Below are 10,862 nucleotides of genomic sequence, written 5' to 3'. Positions count from 1 at the left end.
GGGGCCTTTCCCTTTCTACGTGTGCTTGGGGAGGAGGCCTGGTTGTCTTCTACTTACGGCACAGCTGGCCCGCGCACCGCTCACCATTGCAGTCACTGCATGCTGCTCCCGTCTTGTACGGGCGCCCCGGGTAATTCCCACTGCAAAGGAAAGTAACACCGCACTCAGACCTTCCGGGCTCTTGGCTCGGTGTTACTCGCCCACCTCTGATACTGCTCCGAATGCAGCTCAGTGCTGTGCTGTGCTTAGCTTGGAGCATGGCCAAAGCAAGATTTACAGCATGCCTCAAACCACCCATAAACACCCTGAGAGGGATTTTACATGCATGCAGTCTCAGCTGTGCTAAATTTCATGGTAAAAGCTTATTACATTCAGCAAGGTGAGTCTTTCATTGCTTCGTCTAAGCTGAAGAAAATCCTTTGGAGTATATTCACTTTAGGAACTAAAATACTGCATGCATCTTGCTTTGGCCATTGACAGAGCTGAAAACAGTTAAGGATTAGATAAATAAAGAACTTAAGTCGCTGCTTCTCAAAAGCAGCAGCTGGATGTGATGCTACCTCACTTCTTAGTATGCAACAGCCTGTTTGCAGCGTGCTGACCCAGCAGGGAAGGGCCCAGCTTTAAAGCCCTCGCTGGAGCCCCTCACCTCCCCAGGGAGTGCCCTGCCTGCTTTGCTGGGTGCTGTCGAGGGTGAGGGCACCGCTCCTTTTCCCCATGGGGTCCCTGCCGATGCAGGGCAAGCAATCCAGCATGATTTTTGTCCTCTGGATGATACAGATATTGGCAAAGGGGCAGAAGGAGGAAGGCTTGGCTCGTGTTCTTGGGAGTCTCCTCCAGGCGTGAGGCTCAAGGGACAGGGAGCACCTCCTGGCAGCGCTGGGGTCCTGCTTGCCTGTGTGCAGGGTTTCTGCAACATCTAGCATGGTGGGGTGCATAGCAAGTGCTCAGAAGGGACAGGTGAGGCTGCCCTGGGTGATCAGTAAGTTTGCAAATGACACCAAGTTGGGTGGGAGTGTTGATCTGCTGGAGGGTAGGAGGGCTCTGCAGAGGGATCTGGACAGGCTGGATCAATGGGCCGAGGTCAACTGTATGAGGTTTAATAAGGTCAAGTGCCGGGTCCTGCACTTCGGTCACAACAACCCCATGCAATGCTACAGGCTTGGGGAGGAGTGGCTGGAGAGCTGCCTGGCAGAAAGGGACCTGGGGGTGCTGGTCAACAGCTGGCTGAACATGAGCCAGCAGTGTGCCCAGGTGGCCAAGAAGGCCAACAGCGTCCTGGCCTGTATGAGAAATAGTGTGGCCAGCAGGAGTAGGGAAGTGATTGTGCCCCTGTGCTCGGCACTGGTGAGGCCACACCTTGAATACTGTGTTCAGTTTTGGGCCCCTCACTACAAGAAGGACGTTGAGGTGCTGGAGCGTGTCCAGAGAAGGGCAACGAAGCTGGTGAGGGGGCTGGAGCACAAGTCTTATGAGGAACGGCTGAGGGAACTGGGGGTGTTTAGTCTGGAGAAGAGGAGGCTGAGGGGAGACCTTATCCCTCTCTACAACTACCTGAAAGGGGGGTGTGGCGATGAGGGCGCTGGTCTCTTCTCCCAAGAAACAAGCGATAGGACAAGAGGAAATGGCCACAAGTTGCGCCAGGGGAGGTTTAGACTGGATATTAGGAAAAATTTCTTTACTGAGAGAGTGGTCAAACATTGGAACAGGCTGCCCAGGGAGGTGGTGGAGTTACCGTCACTGTAACTGTTCAAAATACATATGGACGTGGCATTTTGGGACTTGGTTTAGTGGGCTTGGTGGTGTTGGGCTGATGGTTGGACTTGATGATCTTAAAGGTCTTTTCCAACCTTAATTATTCTGTGATTCTGTCATCAGTGGCTCTTGGCTCAAGATCCAGTAGAGGCAATGGTCCCTCAGCCCGTTTGGGTGTGGGGCTTCTGGGGAGAGTGGTTTTGTTGCTTTGGCACAGCAGCAGATATGTCATTTCAAGGTATCTGGTCAAGGGTACATATTCTTCAAGGATGATGCATGGACAACAGGAATGCTAAACTTGCTCGAGTTCATGGGCTGGCACGGCCTTGGCCCAACACGGTATGCATGTAAAGCTTTTAAAGCTGCATTTAGACTGTGATGGCATTAATTAGGTGGAGAAGGGTAAAAAAAACATCCATCCTAGTTGCAACAAATATCCTAGTAACAATGCATATGAAGGACCTTCAGATAAACTTTTGCCTTGATGAGCCCTGGCCTCACGAGCAGCCCTCAGCCCCAAATGCTCATGCTAAAGCTAAGACTGCATGGATAAACATTTTAATATTTATCCAAACCGTTGACCTCGAGGCTTAGTTCTGCAGGCACATGTGTAAATATTTGCAGACTTCGGGCTTGCACCTTGGCAACTGTCTGGGGCCAGGAGGAAAGGATTAGTTTTCAAATGATCACTTTAATATTTTCATTTCAGTATCTTAAATTTTACCCTTTCTACCAGTGCCACTGCTTTTTGGCTACAATACATAGCCCTCATCTAGCCAAAAAAAGCTGGTTGGACAGAGGTTTACCTCCTCCTCTATTTTGGGGATCGTTTCCTCCCACAAAAGACATGGCTGGATGGACTGATATAATAAAGTTGCTCATTGTAGAAGACAAGGGGCAGGGCCCCAAACCCTGTGAAATATTTGTAATGAAAGAACTTACGCAGGCCCGTAGTTGCAGATGAAGTGTGCTGCGTTGGTTATGGAGGAGTATGCCACCCGAGGACAGAAGTGGACAGCACAGCCAACCTTGTAGCTTGTAGCCCAAACAATCTGCAAAGACAAGCAGGTACACCGGTGGCAAAGGCTTTGCTTCAGCACCTGAAGCGTTACAGAGAAGACCAGCCCTCCTCTGTTTCACGACAACAAATAGGCTGAGGAGCACTCCTTGGGCAGGGTTCATGGGGCAGAGCAGCAGTGACGGATATCAAAATCACACTGTGCTCTGAAAAACGCCTGATTGTTTTGCCCAATTCACTAGGTGTTTATTAAAACGGCTCTGAAAGAAAGAATAACTGGCTGTCACCGGTGGTCTTCCTCTCTTGCAAAGGATAAGGTGAAGTTGGTCTCTGTTGCTCCGTGGCAATCCAGTAGCTTCCCTACAGCTCCTGCGAGGGCTGATTGCCCCCGTGCTAAATCCAGCGGAGATGTGTAGGCAAATTGCCAGAAAGCACCGGTGTTACAGGAGGAGCAGGGAGAAGGAGCATGTCCAGGCTGTGCTCCTGCCTTTCAGCATCACAGCCACAACTAAGATAGTCTAGAGGCGAGGGCATTACATCATGTAATGATCCTCTGTCTACTACAACCGTTCCGTTTGACCCGGCATCCTATATCCAGCTGAAAGGTGACAGTGCAGTCAGATGCGGCAGGCCTGGAAGAATAAACCCCGTGGCAGAAGCAGGGGGGAGGGCGATACAACAGCAGCGATGGCTGCCTACGTGAGAGATGTGGAGAGATGCCAGCACAGGAGATGAAGAGAGACACTTGTGCCTCTGCCGACTCGAAAGGGAGGCCTGGCCCTTTCTGTTTGTGCCTGTTTGGTGCCAGCTCTGGGAAGAGGGGACACTCCTCAGGCTCCTGAGGGTGTTCTCAGTGCAGCGGCAGAGCAGAGGCTGCTCCTGACACCAGCCATAGACAACTGCATCCCTGAGGACAGTGAAGGACTGAATCACAGGACCCTCCCCATCCCGGGCGACCACCAGCTGAGGCACACGTTGGGGATGTGGCAGCAGTAGCTGCAGTAACTGCACCCAGGGGACATTCCTCTTCTCTGCAGCTGGGAAGGAGGGCGAGGAATGAGAGATTCCCCGAAGGTGCAGACCCAAGGATGCCTCCCAAAGCTGGGCAGGCATGGAGCTTCTAACCACCGTCACTATCGCCGCCGAGTCCAAGTGAGAATTATCTTACTTTCTTATTCTCCCCCATGCAACTGTCTGGACTGCTTCTCTACAAAGAACATGGCAAACAGCACTGTGCCGCAGTGCCAGGTAAGGCGCGTTTCACCGCAGTCTCCTGATGCTCACTCTTGCCATGTCCTTGTGAGCAAGGTCAAAAAGCAACACGCTGTCACCTCTCATGGCTCCTGCATCCAATTATCTTCTCTGCAGCAAGTACCTGCATGTGTCATTCAGACACCCCACCAGCTTCAGCTCATCTCGTCAAGTCCTAAATGCATGTTTATCTCCACAGAAAATATTCAATAGTCTCAGGTCAGAATCTAATCCCTAGTGCCACGGTTGCAAGCCGTCCTGCTCACCCATAGCCGTGGTTAGTTCTTTGGCAGTCGTGGTTGGGAAAAATGCGCACGTGACACTTGCAGAGCTGCAGACATCTCTTTCCATGCTGGTATTTCCCCAGCCCTTGGCATGGCTTGTGGTGCCACAGAGCGGCTGCCTGCCAGAGCTGGGACCTCGTCCCACCACGCGCCGCAGCCCACAGCCATTGCTGATGCCTGGATTTTTGGCCACTGCTTGGCTAAATCTGACTGCTTGATGGCTGTCCTGTTTTATTCCTGGAAACAAAACACAACTGGCATATTTAAAATAATAACGCAGTGACTCCTTCCCTCTCTAAAATGGGGACATGAGAACATCTTGTGCACACATACATAAAATAAGGCAACAGCATTTGGAAAGCAGTTCATTGAGTCTTTAACAGAAATCTGGAGTTTCTGTATCAAAACGGCAATGCTGGTTCATGGTTTGGATGGAGAAATGCAATGCCTACCTGTGTATAGTGGCCACATGCTCCTCTGCAGTTATTGGTGGCATAATTGTAGGCACTGACCTCGTCGTACCAAGAGGTGATGGCTCCTTGCACAGTAAAAATAGAAAGTGAGCCAGTCCAGAGGTTTTCTCCAACGGGGGTAAATTTGGGGTGAGCCTGTCCTGGATCTTTGAGGTACGTATTATGTTTAAACAGGCATTTCTTTGCCCAAGCTTTCGCAGTCTTTGCCAAATCTGGATCCCAACTCTGAAAAATAAAGACAACTAAAAATCACTTTGGTATCTCAGCAGGGCAGTAACTCAGCAGCAGCTGGGTCTTGGTAGTGCTTGTGCTTTGGGTTCATTTGTTTTTTGCTTTTGCTGGGGCTTACAGAGCTAGGTTCATTTCTGATTTGAACTTAGTTACTCATTAAACTTGAGGAAGTTTTTGGGGTGGTGGGTGATCTTGGCTGCCTGGTTTGTCGGACACCAAAAGCTGTATGTCAGTCAACTGCAGTGTTTGGGGCACCATGTGCATTTCCAGGCTATGCTGGCCATGAGAGAACGTTAATGTAATTTAAACAGTGAATTTACAGGAAATCTGGAGACTGGGGAGTAAGCTTACCATACCAATCAGACTGGAGTCATGTGCAGCCTCATGCATTAAGGCTACTGGTTGCAGGGCCGTTCACAAGCACACTGGGATTTTTGGGACAATTGCAAAAACCCTTGGTTTGCATCTTTGTGTTTGGTGACTTCAATTCATATTTGTGGAATCACTCATTCACTTGCTGCTCAATCCTATAGAAAGTGGTTATTTAAGCAATTGAGTTATATAAATGTCTTTTTTTTTGCACTGGAGGTGGTGTCTGTTTTTGCTGGGTTTTCTTGCGCACACAACTTGATTGAGCAAAAACACTATTGTACCTCCTGGAAAATGCAGTACCACGAGTGTACGCCTGCAGTTCTAGTTACACTTTGTGTCATGTAAATGAAGTTGTTCAGCACTGCTGAATTATTTTGGATTGGACTTTTTTAAAAACTAAACTTTTTTATTTGTCATTTTCTATATGGATTAAAATATCTCAGTTGCTTCTGCAAACAACAGAATCACTAGAGAAATCGTTTTGAACAAATCACTAACAGTGACTAAGGAAAAGGTGGTGGTTAGATTTTATGGCTATGTTTTACATAATATAATATTTTTGTAACATAAATAACTCTGAAACAATTTGTGTATTGTTTATGCTACCGATAAGTAATTAAAAACTGCAAGATCATACCAAAATACATCCACAGATATTTGGAAATATTTTGTAACCTACGTCTTCCATTGCTTCCTATGGCTAACATTTGGGGGCGTGGGGTGTATTTTCCCACAAAACTAACACATAAATAATTTGCCTAGGAACTCAGTGTATCAAATATTAAAGGTAAACTTGGGGCAGAGGGTCTTATTTCAAGTGAGCTGTTGATACTTCCTTAGATGATAACTTTTAAGGACAATGAACAAAATCTGGCACTGTACCGAAGTGACCTTCTAGTCCTTGTGTTACTGCAAGTTAAGACAGAGGCTGCACTTTACATCTTGGCCATACTCTGACGTCACAGGGAGAAGACCATGATGAAAGACGTATGACAGTGGTGGATGCACCTTAGTGCTTCACGGTCTTGTTTTTCACATTCTGCTTTTTAAAAGTCCACACGTCTCTTTTCTCCTTCATCCAACAATAGTTTTAATAATGTTTGAAGTTCCATAAAGGTACAGATAATAGTAAGTTTAAAGGTACATTAATAAGCTTAAATGTACTTTCCTTTTTTTGTGTGAATGCTTAAACCGGCTGACAGTTGAAAAAGCAATGTGCAGAAACTGATAGTTCAGAATGGTCTTTAGTTTAACTATAGTTATACTCCTTATTTGCTTGTGAAACTGCATTTATGCAGAAAGATTGGACTAAACTGCGTGGGGAAAAATGCACAGGACAGGGAGGTTTGCATAAAGATATCATTGCTGTTTGAGAAAGTCGTAATTACATTTGGTTTTTTCCCCATGAACTATTTCTCAGTTTGGGTTTTATAACTCAGGTGAGTTGCTTGCCGATTCAGGGAGGGAAAATCGAACATATGATAAGTGAAAAGTGATGCAAGGCAGCAGTAAGTCAAAGGAGACTGCTGTGAAGCCCTGGTGAAACTGGTGAGACTCTCTCTGCTGGTTTTGAAGAGCCTTGGAACAGACCTAAGGAATGCTTTGGGTGGATGGGAAAGGGGTCACTTCTCTAAAGTAAAAAAAGGTTAGATCAGCATTCTCATTTTATAATAAATATATTACAGATATAGATGGATCGGCTTCGTTACTTGCAGTAAAGGAGTTTGTGTCTTACATTTTCTTCCAAGAACTATTTTTCCAAAAGGTGGAAATGCCCTGAGTTCATAGTCTTCATTTTCACATATCTAGGTGAGCATTTATCTACAGCAAACAGAAGTTCCCTGTGAAATAAAGAAGTAATCTTCTTTTCATCATTCTTGAAGTGCTAAAGTCTATTCAAAAATGAAGAAATATGCTCTTTTTAATTCCAATGCCTTTACTTTCACAATAGATTTTATCCTGTACTGTACTGCTTTCTCCACGTTAAATTCTTCCTGGGAGAGGTCATACTCAAGACTAGGGTTTCTGCAGTGCTTTGAAAGAAACCATGATTTAGTTCTTGGTTTATTTGTAATAATCTTTGTTTGTTTGTTTGTTTCTTAAGCCTTTTTTTCCAGATTTCAGTTCTTTAATTTTTCAAAAGGAAAAATTAGGCACAATTTTAAAAGTTTAATACTGCTCTTTTAATACACCGTAGCAAGATTTTGTTAGTGTAGGGCCAGTAAAGCAATTTAGAAAACAGAGTCTGGAGCAATATGTACTGGAAGTTCACGGTGCCCAGCTGAAGAAAGCTGAAGTAAAAGATACATCTAGAAGAGAAACTAAATAGTTTCCTGTCAGGTTTGCAACTCGAGCTTGCTCGCTGCTCACTTACCCCTCCCCAATAGGCACGTCTTTGTTAGTGTTCGAGAACCAGAAATGGGAAATGAGCTGCTTTTTTTTGTTGTTTTTTTTTTTAACTTTGGTTGGGGTGTTGCTAATTACAGACGTGATTATGTGCTCTTCTGGTGGTGACCGTGCAAGACAGTAAGAAAGAGGAGCAAAGGGAAAGGGATCAGAATTAGGACACTGGCTATGGTCCATGTGAGAGATCTGTGGAGATTATCCCAAGAAGAAACATGGTACCTCAAGTATGACCCAGTCAAAGCACGAAAGGTGATGGACGTTGCAAGGCACAGCTCCCAAGGTGCTGGAACTGAACATCTCACAAATCAGAGATGGACTTCTCAGCCATAAGCCCAGCTTTCTGCACCCATTGACAGCTTCCTTCGTGCTGGGTTTCCATGTGCCACCCAGCAAGGGAGACAAGCGTCACGAGCCATCTGAAACGAGAGCTGGCCGCTTCTGGGTGTATTTTGTGTCACGACAGGCTGTCTTTTGCATGGTGGCTGCAGATATTGCCCGCTGATACGGCCAGGGAGAAGGCAGGGGGGCAAGGCGACGCGGGACCCGATGCCTCCAGCGCTCGCTCCTGCTGCGCGCGGTGCCCTGTGGCTTCCCCCGCAGCCCCGGCGCCTCGGAACAGCGGCTCTGTGGGCTCCGTCCCTGAGAGCCTCGCAAAGAAAGCTTAGGGAGAGCTCTCCAGCGTTGTTTGGCAACGGTCTCTGCCCTTGCCTACTCAAGTATGAAAGGTTGTGCTTAGGTCTGCACATAAATTACACCCCGGGCTACTGAGCTGCAGTGCCTTGGAACGGGGAGGCTTTTCACAGCACGGAACGACGGTTGAGAGCTGAAATCTTGGGTTTCAAATGAGGAAATTAAACCAGTCAAAACTATACACGTACCTGATCATATAAAGCCACCTGATAACCACAGCCTTTTACTCTGCTGTAATCTTCTGACCCCAGGAGGTCAGGTTTTTTTCTTTTTTTCTTTTTTTTTCCCCATTTGATCACAAAAGCAATCTTTGAGAATCGTAAACACCATCGCAATGCTACACACTTGCCTGTAAGTTGTGAAGATCCCCTTACCATGTAGAGCATGTTGCTGGCTGGCGGATTCACTCCAGACCGGAATCTGTTGTGGGTTTGCACACATTCCTCAATAAACTTTGGATCTCCAACATCAGGCACTGCCGGTGGCTCATAGGAGTCAGAGGAACGACAGAAGTGCAGTAAAGCCAGCACACAAGCAGAAAAGCTGCTTGTCATGATTCTCAGCCTCTGGTCTTCCAGCTTTAACAGCAGGGTGTTTCAGCTGCACGGGGTGGTTTTAGCTCCACCAGCAGCGTTCTGCTTGGAAGGCTTGTGGGCTGGACTTATCTTCGCCATGGTAATTGAATACGGCATTGGTCACAGGAAATGAGTCATATTTCAGGAGCGTTGCTCTGAGAATAAGGAAATTAAGCTACAAGTTTGTATCAGAGCTGTGGCAGCTTTGTCTCTCTCTTTTTTTTCTTCTTTCCTTAATTATGGTGGGCAAGCTTCTTCGCTCCTGTCCTTTGGGATTCTTTGTTTTTGCTTCTTTGCCCTTCCCCCCATCCCATCCATAGCAATCTCTATGGATTGCAGTAAAGTTTTGGATAAATTTTCTGCTTTTCATGAAAATGGCATTGCTGTTAAGGCTGTTGCTCTGAGCAGAAATGCTGTGACAAATAATTGACTTGACCTATGACTCTTACCACAGTATGAACAGTCATTTTGGTTGTACATTAAGCTGTTGGAGGGGTAAGTTTGTCTGAGAACTGCAATTTAAATATGCTGCGGTTATTGATGGGTTTCTCCTGTGATCACACGCTTGTGCTATGTGGTGCTATCAGTTTCTCCTCCCTAGCTTACGCAATTCATAATTCGTTCCCCGCAAGCCAAGCCCCCAGCAGAGTTGGGTGCTATGAAGGTTCATTCTGTCTCGTGCTGAGTGCCCAGCACCCGCACTGGGTTTCACAGCCAGGAGTTGGGAGCTGATGTCCCATGCATGTTGCCTCAGGTGCCCAACACTCCCTGCTCAGACCCACCACCACCCTCTTCCTCACACTGCCCTTAACTATCACCTATCCATCAAGCTCAGGCCCTTTCCCACAGTCCCAACCTGGACATCTCTGTGGGAATGAGGTTGGGTTTCTTCCCACTTCAGGTTTTGTTTTAGGAATCTGCATCCGTTGAACACCTGGGTGTAGGTCCCAGTTATCACTTCTGTGCATGAAGTCCTGTAGGTGTTGTGGCTGGTGGCAAGGCCATATTCACGTTGGTGGTCCGGGGTCACGCTGTGAGCCTGCAACAGCAGCCCCACCAGCAGACGTTAGGTCCTATGGGTCACACACCTCCAGCTACTCATGAGGACACTGCTTACTGGTGAAAAGGCCCTCTGATCATGGATGAGAAACACTGTGTTCACAACTCCCCTGTAGACCAATTTTTAGAGCAGAATAATGTGGTGGGTTGACCCCTACCAGCAGCCAAGCACCCACAAAGCTCACTTGTTCCCCTTCCCCAGCAGGACGGGGGGGAAAAACAGGAGGTAGAAAAGTGAGAAAATTCGTGGGTCAGGATAAAGACAGCTTAATGTGTGTGGAAAGAGGAGGGGGGACACAAACAAAACCCTCAAGTGATGCAAAGGCAATCACTCACCACTCCCGAGACAGTCTCAGCAATGGGCACCCTGGAAGCCATCCCTCCACCTTTCTTCTTCCTCTACCCCAGTTTTTTTGCTGAACCCCATGTTATATGGTATAGAATATCCCTTTGGTCAATTCGGGTCAGCTGTCCCGGCTGCGTCCTCTCCCAACCACTTGCCCACCTCCAGCCTACCTGCTGTTGCTACATATAAAAGATGGCAGCAGACAAGAACTGACAATTGTGAAATTAAATAGGTATCTTCTTACATGGTGACATTTTGCAGCATATGACAAGAGCCCAAAGATTTGGGGCACATGTTTATTCTGTGGGATGCCACGTTCCTTTAGAGCTGCAGTGTGGCTCAGAATTTGAGTCACTGTGTTCTCCAAACGTTAGGACTGAGATTAAGGAGAAGAAAGAGATT

At 47.1% G+C, this 10,862-nt stretch overlaps 1 protein-coding gene across 1 annotated transcript in view; it reads right to left on the bottom strand.

Moving 5' to 3' along the window:
* LOC104619900 (glioma pathogenesis-related protein 1-like) overlaps positions 1-9,034 on the bottom strand; it is a 10,391-nt gene extending 1,357 nt beyond the window's left edge. Inside the window, exons 1-4 of the mRNA XM_010285984.1 lie at positions 8,855-9,034; positions 4,761-5,006; positions 2,698-2,807; positions 58-140 (exon numbers count right to left, since the gene is read on the bottom strand). Coding sequence (XP_010284286.1) covers positions 58-140; positions 2,698-2,807; positions 4,761-5,006; positions 8,855-9,034 — 619 coding nt within the window. The remainder of the gene's footprint in view (positions 1-57; positions 141-2,697; positions 2,808-4,760; positions 5,007-8,854) is intronic.
* Positions 9,035-10,862: the final 1,828 nt, after the last annotated feature.

Source organism: Phaethon lepturus, unplaced genomic scaffold (genome assembly GCF_000687285.1).
Source record: "Phaethon lepturus isolate BGI_N335 unplaced genomic scaffold, ASM68728v1 scaffold10220, whole genome shotgun sequence".
In the NCBI taxonomy this organism is placed as follows: Eukaryota; Metazoa; Chordata; class Aves; order Phaethontiformes; family Phaethontidae; genus Phaethon; species Phaethon lepturus.
Note: the sequence above shows the minus strand (reverse complement) of the source record. Positions and strands in the feature narration are given on the sequence as shown.